Here is a 26,329-nt window from a genome sequence, read left to right as displayed (position 1 = left end):
AACCTAAATGCCTCTCTTTGTGGCATGATGAAGTACCGGGATGTGTCGACTCTAAAACAAACACTATTAGCCCCAGCACCACCTCTCCCCGCACCAGGGGGCTGTGAGAACACACAGCTGCCGGGAAACGCGGGCACCCACAGCGGCACACAGAGCCGTGGCAGCTCCTCAGATTCTATGAGAGAGAGAGAGAGAGGTCACACAGCCATCGCTACACCCATTTCACAGCAAAGGCCTCACTGTGGGCACCTGGCCCCTCAATACAACGGGGGATGGCAGGCTTCTCCAGAGGAGCCTGTTAGGGAACCGGTCCTATCACACGGGATCAGCACCAGGGCTCTGCCAGAGGAGGTCTGTGGGCACATCGTCACTGAGTAACAGCATCACCAGGCCGGCGCTGCGGCTCACTAGGCTAATCCTCTGCCTGCGGCGCCGGCACACCGGGTTCTAGACCCGGTCGGGGCACTGGATTCTGTCCCGGTTGCCCCTCTTCCAGGCCAGCTCTCTGCTGTGGCCCGGGAGTGCAGTGGAGGATGGCCCAAGTGCTTGGGCCCTGCACCCCATGGGAGACCAGGAGAAGCACCTGGCTCCTGCTTTCAGATCAGCGCGGTGCGCCAGCTGCAGGGCGCCAGCAGCGGCGACCATTGGAGGGTGAACCAACGGGAAAGGAAGACCTTTCTCTCTGTCTCTCTCTCTCACTGTCCACTCTGCCTGTCAAAAAAAAAATAGCATCACCAGAAATAACTGGCCCGCACCAGAATTAACCAGCAGGCACACAGACTTCTTCGCACAAGAAGGCAAACGTCAGCCCACCTGCTTCACGCCCTGCCATGCCTCATGCAGTTTCACTTCTCCACTGAAGACTGGGCAGAACGTGGGCTTCATCCCCCACCAATCTGTAACAAAAGGGACTTTAATTCTACCTTTCTGGGGAATGAATTCCAACAAGGGCAAGCTCTCTGCCCCTGGACCCAGACTGCTGCCAGGAGGTGAAGCTGCCTCCTCACACGCTGGCATCCCATGGGGACAACACCCCATGTGTCCCAGCTGCTCCCCTTCCAACCCAGCTCTCCGCTAATGCGCCTGGGAGTACCTGGGCCCCTACCGCTCATGTCGGAGACCCAGATGGAAGTCTAGGATCCTGGCTTTGGCCTGGCCCAGCCTGGCCATTGTGGCCATTTGGGGAGTAGATGGAAGATAGATAGGTCTCTGTCTCTCCCCCTCTCCCTGTAGCTCTGCCTTTCACAAAAGTAAATAAATCTTGAAAAATAAATCTCCATGTCACACTGAGGCTGCCTCTGGGGTATCAGTGCTACTCCGTTTGTCTCTCTTCTGCTTTTCCAGGCAGAAGACCCAAACTAAAGCTAAAGCTAAAGCAAAAGCAAAACAGGCTTAGCTGCCAGCCCTGTTTCTCTGCCAAGTACCTTGTGGTGATGAAAAGGATTTATACTGCACTTAGGAGTCTCCCAGTGACCATGACAGGGTCTGACCCAGGGATCAGCCTCGGCCTGCTGGGACAGATTGAACAGGGCCATGAGAGCCCACCGGCAGACCTGACCAGGGCAGGGAGTGGCCACAGTCAGCCACAAGGTACTTTCCTGCCCACTCTGGACCTGGGGAACTTGGGAAAACATCTGCTCCAACAACCACCCCAATCCCTCGTTTTAGTGTCTCTGCCACTCTCAGCCCTCTCTCACGTCTCTCCTGTTGGGTTCCCAGGTTCACTCCTCTCCAACTACCAGTCCACTCAAATATGATCCTGGAAGTCCCAACCTGAACTGTGGCTGGGGCATCTGGACACTGCTACGACCCTGCACATCTGCCAGAGGAGATTCTAAGTTTCTGAAGGAAAAGGCAGCCAGGTCCTGTCCAAACCAGCAGCTCCAGGAGTTCACTTTCCTCATTAGACCAAGTGGCACTCATATCAGTGATGTCACACGTCTGTGATGCTTGGTCTCCCAGGCTGCTGGGACAAAAATAAAGCCCCTTCCTAAACTCATGTACCCTCAAGAACTCAGCACAGAAACTCAGTGGCTTATCCGTCCATGTTAATTGCACCATGACACACAGGTTGAAACAACCCCACTGTCCATCAACAGACAACCACATAGAGAAAACCATGATTCCTTCAGAACCAAAAAGGGCTGAAGTGTGGAAACAAGAACAAGCTACAGCATGGATGGACGCTGAAAATATAAAAAGTGGAAAAAGCTAGCACAAAAGGGCAATATTACGTCATCCCACTTACATGAGATACTAGGACACTCAAATTCATAGAAACAGCAGAACAGTGACTGCCACAGACCCAGGCTTCTGTCTGGGACCGTAAACAAGTCCTGCAGGTAGATGGGGGTGATAATTGTACATTGTAAATATGCTAAATGCCACCAAACTTTTCACTTAAAAATGGTTAAAGTGGTTAAATTTTTTTTTAAGATTTATTTATTTGAAAGTCAGAGTTACACATAGAGAGAATTAGAGGCAGAGAGAGAGAGAGGTCTTCCATCCACTGGTTGACAACCCAATTGGCTGCAATGGCCAAAGCTGCACCAATCCAAAGCCAGGAACCAGGAGCTTCTTCCTGGCCTCCCACCCAGGTGCACTGCTTTCCCAGGCCATAGCAGAGAGCTGGATCGGAAGTGGAGCATCTGGGTCTTGAACTGGCACCCATATAGGAGGCTGGCATTGCAGGCGGCAGCTTTACCCGCTACACCAGAGTGCCAGCCCCAGTAAATTTTTATTATGTATATTTTACTATAGTTTACAAAATGTAAGCACTTTGTAGGAAACGAAGATGAAAGAAGAAATGAGAATAGCTGTGTTGAATCCGATTTCAAATTTTGAGAAGCCATTCAACACTCAACTAATAGCTGCGATTATTAAGGATGCAATGAAAATATTTTTACTCAATGCATGTATACTAGTTTTCAAAAGGACACTAGGTTGAATGCAACTACGTAATCACCTGACTTGTTAGGGTCTCTTTGGGCATAAAGGCACCACGAAAAAGTGACTGTGAACCAAGACACTCCTTCCCTAAGAGGTCGGCTCATCCCTAAAACTGAGCTCTAACCCCGTCCCACTTCCAACTCACAGTGATCACGGGGAACAGAGGAACACGGTCAACACCACCCCACCACCACCTAAGAAGCAATCAACAAATCTAAACTGTGGGGAGCACTACAGGACAAAGAAACCCTGTCATTCAACAGACATTCCACAGAGAAATTAAAAGGGAAAGAGAGCTGGCTTAAAAAACATAACAGCCTTGCCTTGAGGCCAGCCACTGCCTGGAAGGCCAGCATCCCGTATCGGAACACCAAATCAAGTGCCCGTAGCTTCACTTCAGATCCAGCTCCCTGCTAATGTGCCTGGAAAGCAGCAGAAGATGGCCCAGGTACTTGAGTTCCTGCTACGCACGTGGGAGACGTAGATGGAACTCCTGGCTTCAGCCTGGCCAAGCTGTTGCCACTGGAGAGTAACCAGTGGACAGAGGATCTGTCTCTGTCTCTCCTTCTGTCGTGCTGCCTTTCAAGTTATATATATATAATATATATTATATGTATAATATATATTATTATTATATATGTATCCAATAAGTTCCTTATATTGTGGAATATATATATATATATAGTGGAACACACACACACATACATGTATATATATAAAACCACAATGTAAGGAATTTATTGGATCCTGACTCAAACTAATAAATATGTATGTATGTATGTATGTATGTATATATACAACACACACTCAAGTTTTCTTCAGAAATGTTCATTATGAAATCCATACATCCAAGGAAAATATGTATCATGAAAAACTATCCATGAATTTTCAAATTTGTTTACATCAACACAGGCATTTTTCATTTCATTTTTCCATGAATATTTTGAAATACCTTAATGTATATGAGAAAATACATGAAAATTGTATGTTGTCATGTAGGAAAGGTTAGCTTTGTGTTATGATTATATCGAGTTCTGGCTTTTCTGACAAGCTCTTCTCTTTCAGAAAGATGTATTAGAATGTTTACAGAAGAGACGGCATCAGGGACTTGCCCCAAACTGCTCACAGTCCCTGACTCTTGATGATTCAGTTTATGACTTTTTGACTTTATGATGCTGCAAACATTTATCTATTCAATCATCCATCCTATCTGTCACTTTCGGTATTCAATAAGTTACATGAAAAAGTCAAACTGTATATTTAGTAGGCTTTGTGTTAGATAATTTTGCACACATGTAGACGAGTGTCAGTATACACAGCACACTAAGGCAGGCTAGGTTCTGACACTTGGTAGGTCGTATCTTTTTTTAAAAAAAAAGATTTCATTTATTTTATTTGAGAGGTAGAGTTACAGACAGTGAGAGAGAGAGAGAGAGAGAAAGATCTTCCTTCTGTTGGTTCACTCCCCAAGTGGCTGCAACGACTGGAGCTGTGCCGATCTGAAGCCAGGAGCCAGGAGCTTCTTCCTAGTCTCCCACGTAGGTGCAGGGGCCCAAGGACTTGGGCCATCTTCCACTGCTTTCCCAGGCCATAGCAGAGAGCTGGATTGGAAGTAGAGCAGCTGGGACTAGAACCAGCACCTATATGGGATGCCAGCACTGCAGGTGGAAGATTAACCTACTGCACCACGACCCCAGTAGGTTGTATCTTAAATGCATTTTCAACTTATGATACAAGGGTACTCCAAAAAGCTCACAGAAAAACATGATTACAATGTAGCATTATTTGATGCAAAAATACATCAAAGTCCATGCATAGTTTGTTCATAATATGTATTTTCCATGACCTTTCTGAAGACCCCTAGTTTGCACATATTTTAACTTTTTCACACTAAAACAAGTATACCTTTTAATTCCACTCCTATTACCAGAACATAACCCCTTTGGAAATCAAGGGCAGGGATCAGGAGCAGGAAGTGGGAGAGGAGACGGAACAAAGCTGGCCATGAGTTGACCCCCACTGAAGCTGGGTGATGGCTACACAGAGGTTCAAGTCCTCATCTGCTCGCTCTTCCCTGGGATGTGCCTGAAGCGTCCCCTTCCGAAGTTCAGTGGTGGTAAAGCCTTGTTCGTGTGGCTTCCTGCCCTACGCTAACCCTGTGGGTAGCTCCAGCGGTCCTGGGAGGCGGGAGCTAATGTCTCTCTGGCCCACCCCGCTGACCCCCACACTGATGGCCCCAGGCTCAGCCCTAGGACTGCAACCCGCTGCCTCCTCTCTTCATCTGCAACCGCCGCTGTTTTCTGCAGATCTTGGGCTGCCCCTGGTCTCCGGGACACTTTGGGTGGCACCCCCATCCCTGAGTGTGTGCCTGCCCTTAGTGCTTCCACGGCCATGCCCTTTTCCTGCCAGAGAACTTTGTAAATCTCTTTGTGCCCTAAGTTCCCTGTACCTCATCGGACTGCCTGGTCCACAGCAGATACTCAACAAGCATTTGTGGCTTTTAAGAAAAAGAACTGGCTGAACACACCACTGAAGAAATACCCATGTTGTTATTAACAACAGCTCTCTCCTGTGGCAGTTTGCCCTCTACATAGACACCAGTATAAAACTTTTGTTATAGAAACAGATCTGCCCTCCCACTTGGGAGGAAGGGCCTGAGAAGACAGATGTAAGAAAGGCACCTGCATGGAAGGCCACTTCACTGCATCAAAAATCTGGGGACAGGAGAAAGCAGGCCAGGGAGAGCTTTAGGTAGGCAAGACCCTGGCTCAGGAGTGTCAGGGTTGGAAGAGAGCCTCCTGGCTAAGGAAGGAATCAAGACAGGGAAAACAAACCCTCCCCTTCCAGATACAGCCATCCCTCGCAATGCCCGGGCAGGGGGGTGTCCAGGATGTTGGGGATACCATCACCCACAGGTGCCCAGGTCCCTCGCAGGAAATGGCAGTCTTCCCACGGAACTGGCACGCATTCTTCTGTATACTTTGCATCATCTCTAGAGCGCTGTTCTTACCTAGTGCAACGGAGAAGCTATGTAAGAAGTTGCTTTACTTCGTTGTTTACAGAATAAAGGGGAGGGGTCGGAAATGGTCGGTGTACGTGCATTTTCTCCGCCATGTTTGCATTGCTCTGTTGGATGCACAGAGGTAGAAGCCACAGCTCCAGAGGCTGACTGCGAGTCACTGCCTCTGGGCCTCAGTTTCCCCAGACCTACATCATCTTCTGGTTCTGTCCCAGGGCCTGTCAAACACTAACTAGCTACTGACTGCCCATCAGGCCAGGCCTCCCCTCAGGCCATGGGTCCCGCAGGGTGACAACACAGGGGAAGTAGCAGGGGAGAGCCCGGCTAAGCCAGAGCCTGACCCTCAGGGAAGCCCGCATAGACGCAGCAGAATTCGCACAGTGGCATTGAAAGATGCGTGAAACAGAGACAGATGTGTGTCAGTCCCAACTTGTTTCTAGCCCAGTGACGGCCGGTTGCTCCCTGTCACCTGGGGCAGACTGGCTTCAGTGCCCTCGGCAGCACCCCGGCCCGGCCCTCCCAGCCTCCCCCCTGCAGGCACAGCAGAGACAGAGTTGCTCCGGACCCAGCACATTTCAGAGGCAGACCAGGGAGTGTTCGCTTAGCCCTCCGTCTAGAGCCTGGGGCCAACTTCTGGTCAAGGCACACGGCCCACACGGCACGACGGGTCCACTGCAGAGCCCATCACGCAGCCAGGCCCCCTCTGGGTGGGGACAGATGGGGCCTTCGACGCCCTCCCCACCCCCACAGAGCAGGCTGAGTCCAGAAACAGCCAGGCGGTGGGCAACGGCTCCCAGCAGGGGTCTGAGAGGAGACAGACCAGCTCCCATGGGGCTTTTGGTTCTTGTCGATCAGCAGCCAGCCAGTGCCTTAGGGTGACCCGGGCCCCACCAAGCCCAATTACACTGCAGTCTCTGGGGCTTGAGGCCCCCAGATCTACCCCAAGCTACTGAATGCATCAGGCCCCTGGGAGCCTCGGCCACCTTCCTCACCTGTAAAATGGGCACAGCAAGGGCCAGCCCACGGCTGTTAGGGAAGGGGAAAAGATTACGTCCGTCTGCCGGCGTCAGGCGCCTGTGCCAGGCGGCCAGCTCTCCCTCCCACCCGCCCAGAGTGCCTCTGCCGGCTCATCTCGTGTTTGCTGCACCATTTCTCTCTGGAGTTTTTTTACAGAATGATGCTTATCAGAGGAAAAACATCTGTTCCACTTTCTTTAATCTCTAATTTATCTAATCTCCCTTTGTAAAATAGGTATATTGCTAATGAGTGGATTCCTGCCAAGGGAGCCAGCCCACTTCTTTCAGTCACTCACCTCTTCTCCCTGATTTCACCCTCGGGTACAATGGCACACAACAGAAACAGACACGAACAGACCTTTTTTTCCGTATCTTCCACACTGGCCACTAAGAGACAGACTTCCAGATAGGGGAGACACCATTTTCCATGTCTGTACCCGACGCCTCAGACACCCATGTGTCAGAATAAATCACCTCGCCCAGCCCAAGGCACAAAGCTGGGGAAACCCTGGGCGGATGGCGACTGTGTCGATCAGAGGCCACCAGAGGGCGCCGCAGAGCAGCACAGCCTGCCCCCTCCAGGGCGGGTGACGGAGCAGGCCGCACCTGGTGCTCCTTGGGTGTTTGAGGGTCGAAGAGGTGAGTTTCAGAATCGGTGGACACCTAGGTGGGGTTTTTTGGTTTTAAAAAACTCAAGTTAGTAAGCAAACATGATCTTCCCCCACGTGATGGTGAAAGTAAGAGAGGGCGGCATTTAAGGGAATGGGATTGGATCCAAAGAAGAAACAGGAAATTTGAGAGTGGTGGTGCCCTGGGGTGGGGGGAGGGCGCTGAGGGCCATCTGGAATAACTCCTCACTTCAGAGAGGAAGAAAGAGGGGTCAGCAAGATCACTGTGTCACCACCAATGAGTGGGAGATGGCCCAGACTCAGCCGGGGGCCCCCGCCCCAGGTCCTGTGTCCTGCCTCAGCACCCTGCCACGCCAGACCCAGGCACCACCAGACAGCCAATTAGCCCCAATTTCCTCTCTGCATTCCTCTTACCTGGCAAAAATGATGACGGACACTTCTCGTTATAACGTGAGTTTGTACCATACCTTCCCTTGTTTGCATTTTCATTCTTTGTTTTTTGGAATTTTTTACTGTGGTAAGGCAGCATATTTACCATTTTTAGCCATTCTCAGGTACATGTGCATTGTTTTCAACCATTGCCAGCATCATCTCCCAAACTGAAACTCTGCACCCAGGAAGCAGTGAGTCTTCCCGCCCCCGCCCCGCCCCCCAGCCCTGCTGACTTCAATTCCAGTTTCTGTCTCTGTGAATTTGTATGTCCCAGGAACTTCCTATCAAGGGAACCGCACAATATTTGGCCTGAGTTTGGCTCCTTTTCAGGGTCAGCAAATGGCAAAATTTCGTTCCTTTTATGGCTGAATAATATCCTGGCACTTTCATTCTCCTGGCTGACACCCAGAGACCAAGTGGAGGGTGACCCTGGCCCTCAGCCCTCCGAGGAGGAGGCTGAGCCTCACACCCACACGACACAAGGGCAGAGCTCGGACTCACATCCGGCCCCCTCGCTCATCTGCTCGCTCTCTGCCATCACTCCTCTGTACAGACATGGGGAGATGCTCCATCCTTACCCACCTGATGACGCGGGAGTGACCCCACACACCGTGGCAATGAGCCATCTAGGGAAATACCACCAACAAGAGCCGACACTTGCATACAAAGTGAAGAAAACTTAACATTTTGGAGGAGAACGTAGTGGGGAAGATTCCAGCTCATCTCCAGCTGAAGCTGGCCCAAGAAGCCAAGGAATATGCCAAGGCCCTTTAGTTGGTAAAATCCTACTTTGGCTAAGAGCTCCAATTGAACCACAGGGCTCGCGGCAAAGCGCTCGCGGCACAGTTGCTGGATCTCTCTTCCGGAGGCATGAGAATGCACAGGAGAAAGCCTGCTGCTCACACTGAGCTGTGTCTCACAGCAACTGAGGATTAATCTTGCAAGTGACCGTTTCTCACACCCACCTGTGTTTAACCAACTAAACCCATTGAGGACTCGGTCTGTCCTCCTTACGGAGATGACTGCTATTGCTTACCTATGTGCTTTTCCACGTTACATCATTGAATTCCCCTGCACACTCTAGGAGGAAGTTAAGGTTTAGAAATTACATCACAAGCTCGGGGTTACACGGCAGGTGAACAGGGACCAAGATTCCAGCAGGCGTCTTATGACCTCAGAGCCCAAGCTCGCCACGGCTGAGCTCAATTAGCTCTCTGGGAAACCCGGCACCCCCCACTCAGCAGGAGCGGGGGGGTCCTCCAGGGGCACCTGCTCTTGCCCCAAACTCAAGCTTAGGCCACGCAGTCAGGGCGACAAGCCTGCCTGACACCTTCTTTTTGCTCCCAAATCAGGAGCTTTAGGAAAACAAGCAGGGCCCCACCCGCCTGGGGCTCACGTGTAATAAAGAGGTGTCCGTGCAACATTGTACAACTTTGTGGTTCCTGAGCTACCTGGGCGAGATATACTGGATTTACAATTAGGAGTCACATGGACTTTCAAATAGTCTAATGCTCTGATATGTTTTGAAAGGAACTGAGAAAGAGCTTACTGGATGGCCTTCAGGTTGGAAAATGAACGTCGATTGTGACGACAACACTCTCCGCGGGCACTTCGAAAGTTCTCAGAAGGCTGCGGAGACATCAACATTCCGTGAGGTTTGTGATCGTGGTCCCGCAGCTGGGGTCGCGGACCAAAACGCGTTTCCTGGAGAAAGAGGGATGTCGCAAATCCAAGTTCAAACATCGCAAGCGTGTTCTCAGAAACCGCACGTACTCTAGGAACGCGGGCAGAGTGCACAAAGGAATCCCAGACCCATCCTGCTTTGTATTCTAAATACTGAATTTTCCTGAACTCCAGTGATTTACATAAGATAAAGCAGCACTCAGAAAAGGTTGGCTGGTCCTAAAAGGATTAAGCTCTGTCTCAGTGGTCCAGGAGCCCTGTGTAGCTTCGGCGGCTCGTGTCTTTGCCTGTTTGCCAGCTTTCCCACAGAAGGCTGGGGGTGCTCAGTGCTGTGCCTGCATCTGGGAGGTGGGCAGGCACAGCGCAAAGAGCCGCTAGCTGATTTTGACACTTTGATTCCCCCGGCTCGCACCCTGACGTGTTACCAAGGAAAAGGAGGCGTGTTCTCTCACTTGTGGGCCGGCAGGAACACTTGTACCCAGAAATGAGAAGTAGAGAGAGCACTCTCCCTTCTAAATAACTTGAGACACAAACAGGAAAAATGTGTTGCCCGTGAGCAGTGCTGTGTTTTAATACCCTGTGTGGTCTAAGAGTAAGAAAATGGCAACACAGAAGCCATCTCCACTAAGGAAGCTATTCTCACAACTTTCAAGTAATATCACAAAGGAAACTGGGAAAGAATTTTCTTTTAATGTTGTACCCAGCACCGTGTTCTAGTCCCGGTTGCTCCTCTTCCTGTCCAGCTCTCTGCTGTGGCCCAGGAGTGCAGTGGAGGATGGCCCAAGTGCTTGGGCCCTGCACCCCATGGGAGACCAGGATAAGTACCTGGCTCCTGCCATCGGATCAGCATGGTGCACCGGCCATAGCAGCCATTTGGGGGGTGAACCAACGGAAGGAAGACCTTTCTCTCTGCCTCTCTCTCACTGTCTGACTCTATGTGTCAAATAAATAAAAATAAATAAATAAAATTTAAAAAATTTAAAAAAAATGTTGTACCCAACTACTCACTGGATATAGCCACGAGGATGGTTGTAAGGAATCGCAAACTGAACACACTGAAAACCAAACTCATATTGATCACCAAGGTCATTCATTTTCCCCTCAAAATATGAGGCTACTTGAAAATTTTTATGGAAAATTGAATTAAAAGATAAATGTAGGACCAATGTTACAGCACTACAGCTAAGATGCCACTTGTATGGCGCGGGCATCCCACATCAGAGCACTGGTTCAAGTCCCAGCTGCTCTGCTTCTGATCCAGCTCCCTGTTAATACACCTGGGAAAGCAGCAGAGAATGGCCCCAGTGCCTGGGCCCCTGACCCACATGGGAGACCCAGAAAGAGTTCCGAGCTCCTGGTTGCCACCTAGCCCAACCCTAGCCACTGCAGTCAATTGAGGAGTGAACCTGCAGATGGAAGATTGCTCTCTTCCTCTTCCCCTCCCTAACTCTTTCAAATAAGTAAGTCATTTCAAATATATATAAGTTTATTTTGGTGCAAAAAAGAGGACTTTATTCCAGGCATAGTTTTCCCAATATTGCATGTTTGCCCTGAACTTGTTGAAGAACCATGTCCATCTCCTCTCTCCAGCTCCAGTCCCACCTCATCCAGGCGTCTGACCTCCTTAAAGACTCTCACACCTGCTTCAATGCAGTCACCACACTGATGATGGCCTGATTGTGTCCCTGCCAGCCCCATGCACACCTCCCCCTCCCCAGGCCCCACAGAACAGGCCCTGACCCCAACTCTGCTGCCCTCTCTGTCCGTCCATCGCCCTGCACCTCAAACTACACAACACCATCAGGGTGGCCCTGGAGCAGCTCTGGGGACACCATGGTGCTCCGTCCTGGCTCTTAGCCTCTGCCATGAGAAAGGCGCAACCCAGAATCCGGCTCTTCTCCAACCTGGGCCCCACAAGGAAGAGGCCCCTGGAGCACCCCCACAGCCAGCCCGGACTCAAGGTGTGCCAAGGATGAGGAAGACACATTCTGTCCTGGGAGCCTTGGGGTTTCTGCACCTGTCTGTCCCACACCATTGCCAGGTGAGTGCTTGCCACGAAGCCCTGCTCTCGGCCCCTCACGCCCACCTCGCTTCTTCACCTCAGGCCTACGTGCACAGACTTACCCAGCTGGCTTGTTCAAGGCCACTTTCAACTTCAGCTCAAAACTCAAATTTCTCTGATTTCACATCTACCCCTGCCCAGTTCCACAGGCTGGCAGCATCTCAGAGGAGTGCACCCTCAGCAAACTGCCTGGCCCATCGTGTGTCCCCACTACTACATCATTATGAATGAACAAATGATTCACAGAGGCCCAAAACCCCACAGCTTACAAGTGTATCACTGCGTGAAATGGAGCAGTTATTAACAGCGTCAGTTGGGTTGAGAAACACGATGAGATGTGGGCATTTAATTTAGGCCCACTAACCAGATTACAGTAACATGGATGTCTGTCTCCTTCTGCATTAGCCTGGGCCTGCCTGCAAAGCCCAGAGAAGTCACACCTCACTCCAGTATCCTGGGGCCCAACACAGCAGCCCAGCTCAAAGCTCAGCACAGGCCAGTGAGCTCAGGGCTTGCCTAGAATGCAGCCTGGATCCACCCCCACCTCCTCACTCAGAACAGAGGTAGGACTCATGTGCATTTGTGACAAGGGCCAGGCCAGGCTCATGCTGCCTGCCTGGGACCAGCCGTGAGAGCCACCACCTTGTACGTCACAAGGCTCTCCCGCTGGGGGCAGTGGGAAAGGAAGACCAGACCTAGTAGGGGATGCTGACCAGTGCGAATGTTCTCGGTCCTCCTGCTCCAAAGTCCAGACCTCTACTCTGAAAGACCCCTTCTCCAACATGCCACACCCTCACAAATGAGGTACAGGGCAGTGTCGCCTTCTGTGTGTTATATGATGTCAGATGTGTTATGAATTGGGGGGTGGGGGAGGGTCGGGACCCCTGGTAGCCAGCTGTGTGCAGGTGAAATTCAGGCTTCGGGGATACGGGAAGAGGTAACCAGCACTGACCTCCGGGCCAGCTGGGTCTTGGCAGCCGAGGCTCCTCAGGAAGGGGTTCTGCTTCTGCTGAGCAGTCCCTGGCCCTCCGGCACCCGTCCTCACACTGCCTACCTGCCCAAAGCAGCTCACAGCATAAGGGAGGGAAGGATTTTTTTTATGGGATCTACATCTAAATCAAAAAGAAGTGAAATTGGAACTGGAATTTCAGGATCACCACAACCCCATTTCTGGGAAGCCCAAGTAGAAAGACAGACGGTGTGTCTGTGATCAAGGCTGGGAAAGACAGCAAAGGCACAATGGGCCAGGGTTCAGCAAGGAGACGTGAAGATGCCACTAGGGAAGCTGGGATCCCTGGGAGGAAGTGGTGCTGGGGAGGGGACTAGCAGGTGTCCAACGGCACACGGGCTGCACTGACTTCCAGTCTTCACGGATTCAGCTCTGCTCCCACCGGGCAGCCCGCTGATCTGTTTGGCGAGTCTTTGGCTCTGAGTTGTACACTCCAATCCTAATCCCCAGGACTATGGAATGTGACTGCACTTGGTCAGAGGTTCTTCAAAAAGCTGACGGAGGTAAAGGGAGGTTACTGGGGTGGCCCCTCATCCAGGATGCTTATGACCTTTCAGAAGAGGGGATTAGGACACAGACACCCACGGGGAGGGATACCCACGGGCAGCACAGCACTACCTACAAGCCGCAGAAAGGGCCCCCTAAGAGACCACCTGGACAGCTTGTTCTCAGCCCCCCAGGCTCCAGACGGGAGATGCTGCTGTTGTTTGAGTCACCTAGTCTGTGAATGAACACAATAATGAGCAATGAATACAGTCAGTAATGGAGCTCTGGAGAAGGAGGAGGAGGGGCAAGGAGCCAGGGGCTGCGCATGACAGCAGGGGCGCAGGGTCACCCTGCCTCACCTTGCTCCATAGCCTGAAGGAGGTGTCCACAGCACATGTGTAAGGAACTTTGAATCCTAGGCATAAGCAAGATCCACATTTTCTACAAAATCCTACTGGATAGATGGCAGGGTGACCACTGAGGGTCCTCTGATGGGACGCTCCCCACCTGGCACTGAACATTGATGATGAGTGACAATAAAAGGTGACCCTGACACTCTCAGGGCAGTCACTGACACATCAGACACCAGTTGTGATTTGTCTAGGAATGGGGTATTTGTTTCAGGCACACACAGGATACGGGAAACCTCAGACAGAAATCTCGGTTGAAAAATAATTTTTTTCATGAGGTTTTTGCTATGGAATTGCAACAGCCAACCTCCCACCCCCATAATCTTTTCATTAAATAAGCAAACATTTAGGTTCTACAAGGAAGGAAGAACTACAAATAAGCTGCCTCCTTGCAACACAGGCAGCACCTGGGGTGGGTCCTCTTGCAAGGTCAGCCTCAGCTGCCACCTGCCTCCCTCCCCTGGGTGTCACCTTCCGCTCCACCCCACCCCATCCCGCTGTCCTGGGCTTCCAGAACCCTGCCTTGCTCTGCTGTCTTCTAGCTCCAATTCACACCTGGGGAGACATGGAGACCAAGAATGCCAGGGCAGCTCTTCCAGGACACGTGCAGGGTCCAGTCTTTGCACCAGGACCATGGTCAGCAGGCAAAGCTCGTGTGGCACATGTTTCACTCTTTTAGGACCCCCAAACCCTAGAACAAAAGCAAGCCACGTGGGTAGCTCCCAGACTTCCGTGCCACTGCTGGTGCAGGCAACATCAGCTGCCAGAGGACAGCTGCTCTGCAAGGCAGGTGGCAAAGGAAACTGCCCGGGGCTGTCCAGCTCCTGGTCCTTGGAAACACGTGCTGAACTGGTCTCTCAGATGCTGTTACCCCCCCCCCACTCCCGCCCCCTTCCTTATCTTTCCCTCCTTTGCTATTTATTGTTATGCAATCAGAAAAAGAGCTTTCCTGGGAACACTATTTGGTTTCCCTGGTGTGACTCTCACATTCCTTGCAGCCAGCCCATCAGCCTGACCCCAGCCTCTCCTGCTATGCTACGCACCTGTTGATGCACAGCATGTGGACCTGGAGGTCCAGACACCCCCCACAAAGGTGAGGACAGGGCTGGGCAATTGGTAGATTTCACCCTGATTGGAACCCATTTCAATCCCTGAAATGTGCGTTTCTCACTTAATCCCAATTCTTCACACTTGTTTTAGGATATGATTTAACATGAAATGTGAAATCTTTGCTTTGTGACACTCGGGTTTGGTCTGTGTGCTGATTCCACGGTGCTAATCCCCTCGGAGCGCTGAGACTGCAGCTGGAGTTGGCAAGAAGCTCCTGACTCCCTAAGAGCCACAGCCCTGACTGCAAGAAGCCCACCGGGGAATAACCGAGGTGGGGGCGGGGTGTGGAGTGGAGCAGGAAAGCAGCCAGGTCCAAACTGGATCACCCCAGAGGGAGCCCCACGTCCCACCAACCCTCACAACCCTATACCGTAGCACTGCAAACAAAGGCCAGGACAAAGTTAATTAGTCATCTTCATTGTGTACGCTTTTCCATCTTTTTCTGATTTTTATGGGAGGCAGCCATGGTTAAGAATACAGGTTATGGAGTCCTACATGAGTATACATAAAAGAGTCTGTGGGGCCGGCGCCGCGGCTCACTAGGCTAATCCTCCGCCTAGCGGCGCCGGCACACCAGGTTCTAGTCCCGGTTGGGGCACCGGATTCTGTCCCGGTTGCCCCTCTTCCAGGCCAGCTCTCTGCTGTGGCCAGGGAGTACAGTGGAGGATGGCCCAGGTCCTTGGGCCCTGCACCCCATGGGAGACCAGGAAAAGCACCTGGCTCCTGGCTCCTGGCTCCTGCCATCGGATCAGCGCGGTGCGCCGGCAGCAGCGCGCCGGCTGCGGCGGCCATTGGAGGGTGAACCAACGGCAAAAGGAAGACCTTTCTCTCTGTCTCTCTCTCTCACTGTCCACTCTGCCTGTCAAAAAAAAAAAAAAAAAAAAAAAAAAGAGTCTGTGGAAAATGGAACAAAAAGATAAATCGGGTCAGACGTGGTGCGGCAGGTTAACCCTCCTCTTGGAATGCCTGCAGCCTGTATCAGAGTGCCAGTTAGTGCCCCAGTTCTCCACTCAGATCTAGCTTCCTCCTAACTCACAGGGGAAGCAGCAGGTAACGGCTCAAATGTTGTAGACCCTGCCACCCACATGGGAGCCCAGATGAGGTTCCAGGCTCCTGACTCTTGACCCTGCCCCAGCCCTGCCTGGGTGTTCCAGGCACCTGGGGAGTGGACCAGCACATGGAAGATCTCTATCTCAGTCTCTTCTCTGTTTCTGTGTGTGTCTGTCTGTCTTGCGATGCTCACATTTCATGTCAGAGTGCTAACTCCTCCGCTTCCAATCCAGCTTCCTGCTGACATGTCTGAAAGGCAGACGATGGTTAAAGTGCTTGGGCCCTTGCCGCCCATGTGGCAGAGGTGGATGGGTCCTGGCTTCAATCTGGCCTAGCTCTGGATGTTGCAGGCACTTGTGGAGCAAACTAGAAGACGGAAGGCATCTCTCCTCTGTCTCTCCCTCTCTCTTGGTCACTCTGCTTTTCAAATAAATTTGTGTGCAATTTTGAAATTCATACACAGCTTTTTTCATCATACATACATTGCATGAACTATTTGAAGAACTGTTGTAAGCATGGATTTAAATCCTTTTTGCACCAAAATTATCTTTTAATTCCATTTCCATAAATTGTTTGATGTACCCTTTTATTAAATTCAATTTCAGAGTCTACGAGTTTCTGTAATACCTTGGATAAATCATTTTATACTTTCAGGAGATTTTATATCCTCCCCTGAAAGGATGACAGCAGCACCAACCTCATAAGGGTTTTGTAAAAATTAAACAGGATAATTTGTGTCAAGTGCCCAGGATACTGACAGCCGATAGAAGTGACCAATTGATGGAGTTGCTAAAACTATTTTGTTATTACCTTATAGGGCTCTTACAAAGATGAAATAAGGTAGTGAGTAGTGTTGGGGTTGTTGTAAGAGACATAGAAGTCCGCAGGCATTGTTTTACAGGCAGAACAACAACAAAAACAAAGGTGTCAGTCACTTGTGCACGGCAAGTGAACTGAAAAGCAAAACCTCAGCTTCAAGACTTAACATACAGGATCCTGGCCTGTGCGCCTGTCACCGATGCTCTGGGGAGATCCAAGAGAGAAACCCCGCAATGATGGCGACAGCAGTGAGGGCTCTGCCAAGCTCTGCTGCTGGGAGCACTGGGGCTCCTACGCACTCCTCCAGGGAAGCAGTCATGTGGTGACCCTCCGTGTGTTCTCTTCCCTAACTCCACTGTGCTGCAAAACCAAAGCAGACCTGGCAAAAACGCTGCTGTTGGGAATAGGGCATGGGCTCCTGCGCCGTGCCTGGGGCGCTCCGTTCACATGCGAAGGGGCACAGCACACGATCAGTGATGCTCTCCACAGTTGTGCACATGTGAGATGAAGGGAAAAGAATGGAAAGGAATGACTTCATCCATGCTGTGTCCCAACCACCCAAAGGAGAGGCTCAAGCCCGAACAGTAGAAAAATGAGTTGGTGGTCCATAGGAGCTGGAAGCATCAAGGGAGCTTTATGAGTAACGAGAGTTGGTGCTCCATCCTGTTCGTGTCCTACGCAGCAGAGACGCACCTCCGCTCTGTGGTCCCAGATCTCCGTCCATCTTGGTGTTGACCGCACTTCACTGCACGGAGGGGTCAGGGCATGGCTGAGCTGGCAAGCATTCACCACCTGCCCTCTGGGCAATACGAGCCTGAAGCAGTGCCTCACAATTTTCATGGTGTAAATAATCCACTAAGGTCATTGTCAAGCTACCAGATAATGCCGCTGCAGCAGAGTTGAGGAGGGAGGCACCTAATCTGGGTCAATGCTGAGAAAGATGTGGGGACAATGAGGGAGGAAAAGACAACAAAATCATGAACTCAATGAACAAGAACTCCACAGAATTAAAACCTGGAAAAAGAGTGACTAAGGAAAATGGACGTCGCTCCCAAGAATTTCTACCTACCGGAAAGGAATGTAGATGTATCTCTGCCGTGTGTAGGTTTACACAAGATGACCCAGTGAGCTAAAACGTGAACATATCTGACCCCATGAGCTAAAACGTGAACATATCTGGGAGCCACCTAAACAACTCAAGATGAAAACTAAGAGCCACAACATCAGCAAAATCTCAGCCAAAGGCAAAACCAACAGGCTAGCTGAAAACTGCTTTCTTATTTGTGAATAAACGGAAAAAATAGGAGAAAGTCAAAAGTTGTAAGATTTTCTGAGCCTAAGAATGAAGCACACAAACCCAAGCCCTATTCATGCCTTCAATTGTCTCTCGTGAGCATGAGTGACTTGCTCCCCAGGCTTCTGATTGCTCTTGCCCCAGTTTATTCCTCAGTGTGTGAGTCATGACCTTCCTCCCTCATTGGTCCACTACAATCACCTTTAAAAATGCGTGATATGTGGCACAGCAGGTTAAAGCCCCAGCATACTGAGTCCTGGTTGTTCCACTTCCAATCCAGCTCCCTGCTAACACACCTGAGAAAGCAGTAATGGATGGCCCAAGTCCTTGGGCTCCTGCACCCACATGGAAGACCCAGAAGAAACTCCTGTTTCTTGGCTTCTAATCAGCCCAACTTCCATCATTGTAGCCATTTGGGAAGTGAACCAGAGGAGGGAAGATATCTTCCTCTCTCCCTCTCTGTCTCTCTCTCTACTTCTACCTCTCTGTATAACTCTGCCTTTCAAATAAATAAAAATAAATCTTAAAAAAAAATAAAATGAGAGAATTTTTCTGCTTATACCTGGGATTGCTACAACTCACAATTCAGGAAACAGCTCACTTTTCAGAATGATCAATTCTATAATCTCTAATACTAAATAGCACCAACCAAAACCAAAACATTGACTTTGAAAGAATGCACTTGAGGGAAACACGGACAGAGCATGAGAAACATGTGTTCACAGATATCACAGAACTACCAAGATGGCAGGGCCTTGGGACGCCATGATCCTTTAGGGAAAGAAAGTCACCAGTGTGGCTTGTTCCTGGCAGATGTTTCCATTCAACAGTAACCAGTCTGATATTGGAACAATATCAAGAGTCTCAGAGCTGGGCAAAGACTGGAATTCAGGACCAACCAAGAATTAGGGTCCTACTAAACTAAGGCATCCGGTTGGGATCCCAAAAGGGTTACTCTTAAGAGAATGTAGACTGGCCGGCGCCGCGGCTCACTAGGCTAATCCTCCACCTTGCGGCGTCGGCACACCGGGTTCTAGTCCCGGTTGGGGCGCTGGATTCTGTCCCGGTTGCCCCTCTTCCAGGCCAGCTCTCTGCTGCGGCCAGGGAGTGCAGTGGAGGATGGCCCAGGTGCTTGGGCCCTGCACCCCATGGGAGACCAGGAAAAGCACCTGGCTCCTGGCTCCTACCATCGGATCAGCGCGGTGCGCCGGCCACAGCGCACTGGCCGCGGCGGCCATTGGAGGGTGAACCAACGGCAAAGGAAGACCTTTCTCTCTGTCTCTCTCTCTCTCACTGTCCACTCTGCCTGTCAAAAAAAAAAAAAAATACTACAGCTGGTGTAAGGAAACTGGGGGAAAACAACCCTTCTCCGCGGGCACAGAACTACTACAGAACTACCCAGAACTACAACCAGTAGAGGAGCAGAGACATCAGAAAATGTAATACCTGAGAACAAGGACATGGTGCTTGCCTAGGACTGAGGGTCAGTCAGAACCAGAGACCCATCTTCTCATTACCCCTCCACTAATGGGTCTGCCAACATTGACTATGTGATAGTATAGGACTAATGGGTCTACTAACATTGACTGTGTGATAGTATAGGAATCCTGGGACAGAAAGGGAAGAAGGTCAAGATCAAAGAAAGAGACTTTCCAGAGGATAGAGAAGACCTGGAAGTGAGGAGGGGACACATGTTGAAGCAAAAGCCCTTTAGCAAATCTACCCGCTTCCTGAACTACTGCACATCATTACAGTAATGGGAAACCTGTGGTGCCATGTAGGTAACCATAGCAACAATAACACTCAAACCCAGCCTCATTCCTAATTGTTTAATTCAAATCTCTGCACAAAAGACATAATAGAAGAAAAAGTATGCTCATTCCAGATTTAAAAAAAATCTGTTGACCCAGTCTCCTACACATAACAGATATCTGGCTTTCAACCAAATCTGACAAAGCGTATGAAAAGGCTAAGCCAACAAATAAATTATACACTCAAAGAGGCAAAGCAATCCTCAGAAGCAGATGCAGACATGACACAGATGTTGGAATTATCTAGTAGGAAACTTCCACCAACTATGATTAATATGCTAAAGACTTCAGTGAAGAAGGTGAAATACAGACAAGATCAGAAGGGAAATTTCAGAAGAGAAGTGGAAATTCTAAGGAAGAATCCAATGCAAGAATGTTTTTAAGTACCAATGACATGGAAATCTTCAGGCTTCATCACAGATTTGATCCAGCTAAGGAATGAACCAGTTGTGCTAGGTCAATAAAAATTACCCAAAGTGAAACACAAAAAGAAAAATGAATATATATGCACACATGTGTGCACACACACACACACTCCCTTTACATATCACATTCCAACTGCTAAAAGTAAAAGACAATGAGAAAATCTTGAAGGCAGACAGAGAAGTAACATATATTACATACAGAGGAACAAAATAAGATTTAAAGAGGTACCTTACCAGAATTCATGCAAGTGGAATGTGGTTACATCTTTCGAGTGATAAAAGAAAAAAATAATAACACTTAAGTAGAATTCTCTGTACAACAAAATGAAGGAGAAATAAGACTTTCTCAATCAAATATTGAAAGAAGTCCTGGCCAGCAGATACCCATAGAGGAAATGTCACAGGAACTTATTCAAGCAGAAGGACTGTGATATCAGATAGAAACTTGGGTCTACACAAAGAAGTGAAGAGTAGGGGTCAGACGCTGCAACCCAGCAGGTTAAGTCTGGCTGCTCTGCTTGACGTCCAGGCCCCTACAAATGTAACCTGGGAAAGCAGCAGGTGATGGCCCAAGTACTTGGGTCCCTGCCACCCATGTTGGGGACCTGGATGGAGTTCCTCACTCCTGCCTTCAGTCTGGTTTAGTCTATGCCATTACAGACACTTGGGGAATGAACCAGCAAATGGAAGACAGATCCATATCTATCTATCTATCTATCTATCTATCTATCTATCCATCCATCCATCTATCTATCTCTCCCCTCCCTCCCTCTCTCTTTCTGACATTCTACCTTTCAAATAAATTTGAAAAAAAAAGAAATGAAGAATACTAAAAATGGCATAAAATATAATAAATTATTTCTTATTTTTAAAGCTGACTGCCTAAAAGAAAAGTAGTAGCCAGGTACTAGACAGAGGAATTGCTGATGTACTGTTGTAACATCCTTACACCACATATGAAGTGTTGTGCTATTGCTCAAATGTAGACTCATTAAATGTGTGTATATATAAACCCTAGGATAATCACTGAAAAAAATTTAAGAGTATTAAATTTCTGAGTTTTCTAAAGGATCACTAAACACAAAAGAAGTGGGAAATTAAAATCAAAGGCAAACGGGACAAATAGAAAATGCCCCAACAAGATGATAACTCTTAACCCAACCATATCACTGATTATAGTAAACATGAGTAAATGAAGCATACCAAGCTAAAAGACAACAATTTAACTAGATGCTATCCACAAGAAATCTCCTCTAAGTATAAAGGCAAAGAAAGGTAAAAAGAGTGGAAAAAAGATATACCACATAAACACTTACCAAAAGAAATTGGTGTAGCTATATAAATATCATACAAAGTAGGATAGGCATTTGTCTTAGTAGCTAATGCAACACTTGAGATGCCCCCATCCCACATCTTAGGGCCTGAGTTTTGAGTTTTGGCTCCACTCCTGCTAACGCACACTCTGGAAGCCGGCATAGGATGGCTCTAGTACTTGGGTCCCTGACACCCATGTAGGAGAGCTGAGTTGAGTTCCCAGCTTCTGGCTTCAGCCTGGCCTAGCTCAGGTTGGCAAATGAACCAGCAGATGAGATGAGATTCTCTCTCTCTCTCTCTCTCTCTCTCTCTGCCTCCCCCCTCTCATTTCCTCTCTGTGCCTTTGAAATAAATAAAATTAATAAATTAAAAAATATACATATAAGTAACTTTACAACAATAAATGTTATTAGGAATAAAAAGGTCAGTTCTCGGAGGACCCAAAACAACCCTAAATGTGCATGCCCCTAACAACAGAATTTCCAATTATATAAAGCAAAGTGTGATAGGACTGAAATAAATAAATAAATCCACAATTATAGTTAGATGTGTCAATACCTTCTCTCAGTAATCACAAAGCAAGTAAATGGAGAACTGGAAAGAATATAGACCTGAACCAAATTGACCTAACTGGTATTTATAGAACACTCTGCCCCAGAACAGAATACACATTGTTTGCAAGCATACATGGAACATTCATCAAAGTAGACCATATCTGGGCCAGAAACCAAATGTCAGCAAATATTTAAAAAATAGAAATCATAGAAAGGATGCTCTGGGATCCGTGCTGTGGCATAGTAGGTTAAGCCTCCACCTGTGGTGGCAGCATCCAATATGGGCACCGGTTTAAGTCCCAGCTGCTCCACTTCAGATCCAGCTCCCTGCTAATGGCCTGGGAAGCAACTGAAGATGGCCCACATGCCTGAGCTCCTGTACTCATGTGGGAGACCTGGAAGAAGCTCCTGGCTCCTGGTTTCAGATCAGCCCAGCTCCGGCCTTTGTAGTCATTTGGAGTGAACTAGAGGATGCAATGTATCTCTCCTCTCTGTCTCTCCCTCTCTCTGTTGGCAACTCTGTTTCTCAAATAAATAAATAAATCTTTAAAAAAAATAAAAGTAAAGAAAGTATGGGATTAAACTAGGAATTAACAATTTAACAATCTTCATGGGATTAAACTAGGAATCAATAACAGAAATATATCTGGTAAACTTCAGAAAATTTGGAAATAAAGAAACCATTTCTAAATAACCCATGATTCAAAGAGGGAGAATTAAGGAAAGTGGGAAAATTTATTAAAATTAGTGAAAAGAAAATACAGCATATAAAAATGTGTAGGATGTAACTGCAGCAGTGTCTAAAGAGAAATCTGTGGCATGAAATGCTCTATTAGGAAAGAAAAAAGATTTCCACTCATAAATCTAAGCTTACACCTTATAAAATGAGATAAGAGGGGCCAGCGCCATGGCTCACTTGGTTAATCCTCCGCCTGTGGTGCCAGCATCCCATATGGGTGCCAGGTTCTCATCCCAGCTGCTCCTCTTCCAGTCTAGCTCTCTGCTGTAGCCTGAGAAGGCAGTGGAGGATGGCCCAAGTGCTTGGGCCCCTGCACCTGCATGGGAGACCAGGAAGAAGCACCTGGCTCCTGGCTTCAGATCAGCACAGCACTGGCCACAGCCGTTTGGGGAGTGACCCAACAGAAGGAAGACCTTTCTCTCTGTCTCTCTCTCACTGTCTATAACTCTACCTGTCAAATAAGTAAATAAATAAAAATTAAAATGAGATAAGAAAAGCAAATTAAACCCGACATAAGTAAAAGGAGAAAAATGGCAGAATCAATGAACTTGCAAACAAAAGCATGAAGGCTTAATAAAGACATTTACAGACAAACAGAATCTGACAACAGTCCCCGACCCAGAGCCCTCCCTAAAGGAAATGACTGAGAGAAGTTCTGCAGATGGAAGCCGAGCCATCCCACATGAGAGCGCACAGAGTGTGCTGCCTACCCATCACAGCTGGAACAAATCCCCACCAATGGAGTGACTGCAAACAGCATCCATCTCACCATGCGCAGACTGGAAATCGGAAATGTTCTCACGGGGCTGAGACCAAGGTGTCTACAAGGTTGTCTTCCCTTCTGGAGATGCTTAGGGACCAAGAGTCGGTTTCTCACCTTCTCCAGCCTCCAGAGGTCCGGATCCTGGCCTGACCACCACCCCTTCCTTCTGCTTCCAGGCCAACCATGCAGGGGCTGAGTCCTTCTCGCTACTTTCTCTCTGGTCACTCTGATTCTTCTCTTTCGCCTCCCTGTTCTGTAGTTAAAGACTTCATGTTTACCCCAGGCCCACTCAGGACAGCCCCCAGTTTGAACACCAACTGATGGGCAGCCTTCACTCTTGGATCCTTACTCCCCTGCATCATAGAACCTAAGGCAATCACAGTGCCCAGCGCTCAGGTGCGGACACCCCCCAGGTACAGACAGAAGTGAAGAACAAGTAAACGAGTGTTGACTGTTGGCTGGTGCCGCGGCTCAATAAGCTAATCCTCTGCCTGCGGCGCCAGCACACCAGGTTCTAGTCCCGGTTGGGGCGCCGGATTCTGTCCCGGTTGCCCCTCTTCCAGGCCAGCTCTCTGCTGTGGCCTGGGAGTGCAGTGGAGGATGGCCCAAGTGCTTGGGCTCTACACCTGCGTGGGAGACCAGGAGAAGCACCTGGCTCCTACCATCGGATCAGCGCGGTGCGCCAGCCGCAGCGGCCATTGGAGGGTGAACCAACGGCAAAAGGAAGACCTTTCTCTCTGTCTCTCTCTCTCACTGTCCACTCTGCCTGTCAAAAAAAATTTTTTTTAAAAAGATTGTTGACTGTTAAAACAATAATGACGATGGCACTTGTAGGATTTTCCAAATACGGAGAATTAAATTATGTGAAAAGAATGGCACAAAGGCAGGACTAGGGGCAAATGCATATGAACTTTTAAAAAATCTATACATCACCCTGTAACAGCTGTGTATATCATGCTATATTTCAATACGGTAGTGTTGTCATCTCTGAGCCCTTGGGTAACCAGTAAAGGAATACATAACTTCACAGCTCAGAGAGGGGGAATGTGGAATAATTTTTAAGTACCTAATTAATCCAGCAAATGGGCAAGAGAGGAGATAAAAAGGAACATAAAACAAATGGGACAAACAGAAAACAAACGGAAGGATGATAGATTCAAGTCTGAAGAGTGCCACTTGCAAAATCTATGGCTCAGAAACGTGCAGTAAATTGCCTACAATCACAGGGCTTATTAGCAGCAGAGAGCAGAGAGCAGTCCTGAATCCTGTATCCCAACCGTAATGCCCCGCACCACACCCTGCCCACCTACAGGCCGGTCCCTGAGCCACTGCACCACCACCTGGGCTCTCTTGGTGATGGAGTCCCCCTGCCTCGATGGCACCTACATATTTCTGGGACTGCTCCCATTGGCTGGGATGTTCCTGGTTTCTGTACCTGCAAGTCGTGGTCATGCATGCATGGGCGATAAGACTGACTTAAACTTTTAAATGTCCACGAGCACACGTCTGTTGCTGAGGCCAATGGTGGTGGTGGCAGCTGAGTAGGGCCATGTCTCGCACAGCAGCAGCACAGCACAGCACATGTCACATATCCACGGATCGTGGGCACCTGCTCAGAAGCAGCCGTGCCTGGCAAGCAAACCTCATGTGCTCGCAGCAGCGGCCCATGTGCAGCCATGGTTCCTGTGTTAGGTCCCAGGAATCTCAGGTGGTAAACCCAGGGGCCTGAATTTGCACGTCAAAAGTGAAAGTGGAGGAGGGGAAGGCAGGGATAGAGACAAGAATTAATAGAGATAAAATTAATAGAAACAAGAGGTAAGCAAGAATGAGAGGCCCCTCTTTCTTCCGTTGGATATATTTCACCCCTAACAGAAAAAGAGAGGGACAGAGAATGCCTCAAATGCAAGATCAGTGGGACTGCAGGAAGGGGCACTGGGGTGCCGGGTTCATCGCCATGCTGGCGTCAGCTGGGTTCTGAGGCAGGTCAGCCAAAGTGGAAATTAGACAGCGTCGAAAAATCGCAGCACTCAGCCTTGCCCTTGCAAGTACAGCCAGGCTAGGGTATGCAGTGAGGCCCACGTGGGACGAGGCAGCTAAAGCACCACTTGGAACACTTGATTATTCTAACCCTACAACGATGAATGCAGATGCTGGATTTTAGTATCGTTCCATGGTTTTCATACCATCACTTTTATAGAGCCTTCCCACAGCCATTATACTGTTCACTGCTTTTTAATTCTTTTGCTCATTTATTGAGTTTTTATTTGAAGCTCATGGCCATTGGTGCCTTCTCCACCACAGAATATGACAAGCAAAGGAGTCGGCAAGGTGCGCTCCCTTTCCCGCCACTGCGTGGTCACTCATGCATTCCTGTTCATCATTGGATGACTTCTCATTTTCCATGCCCCCTTAGACTTCCATCACAACCATTTCAAATAGCACCTGGAACTGCCACTCACTGCTGGTGGAAGACAAAATGGTAAGGCCAACTCCCAAAACTATTGTGCAGATTCTTTAAAAGTTAGATATGCATTTACCATGTGACCTAGGAATTCCACTACTAGGCTTTTACCCAAAGGAAATGGAAAACTGTGGCCACACAAACAATTAAGCTTAACGAATATAGCAGCTGTGTTCATTGTAGCTAAAACTGGGAACAACTCAGATGTGTAGCAACCACTGCCAAGATAAATTGTGATAAATTTGTGATATTCACAAAATGGAATAAAAAGAAACAGGGTTAGGCGGCTTAGGA

At 48.9% G+C, this 26,329-nt stretch overlaps 1 protein-coding gene across 7 annotated transcripts in view; it reads right to left on the bottom strand.

Annotated features, from left to right (window-relative positions):
- LOC149126407 (uncharacterized) overlaps positions 1-26,329 on the bottom strand; it is a 342,003-nt gene that overhangs the window by 236,344 nt on the left and 79,330 nt on the right. For 4 of the 7 annotated variants that reach the window (XR_016233593.1, XR_016233592.1, XM_089332520.1 and 1 more), the window contains exon 2: positions 9,595-9,749. Coding sequence is in view for 2 of the 7 variants with exons in the window: in XM_089332520.1 (XP_089188646.1) it covers positions 9,595-9,749 (155 nt within the window). In the remaining 5 variants the exon portion in view is untranslated. Of the gene's footprint in view, positions 1-4,332; positions 4,551-5,331; positions 5,960-9,594; positions 9,750-26,329 lie in introns of those variants that run through there. The other 3 variants (XR_016233591.1, XR_016233594.1, XR_016233597.1) reach the window with 3 other exon arrangements.

The sequence above is a fragment of the Oryctolagus cuniculus genome, chromosome 5, assembly GCF_051225735.1.
Source record: "Oryctolagus cuniculus isolate XC-2025 breed Fujian yellow rabbit chromosome 5, ASM5122573v1, whole genome shotgun sequence".
NCBI lineage: Eukaryota > Metazoa > Chordata > Mammalia > Lagomorpha > Leporidae > Oryctolagus > Oryctolagus cuniculus.
This window is presented reverse-complemented; position numbering and strand designations above follow the sequence as displayed.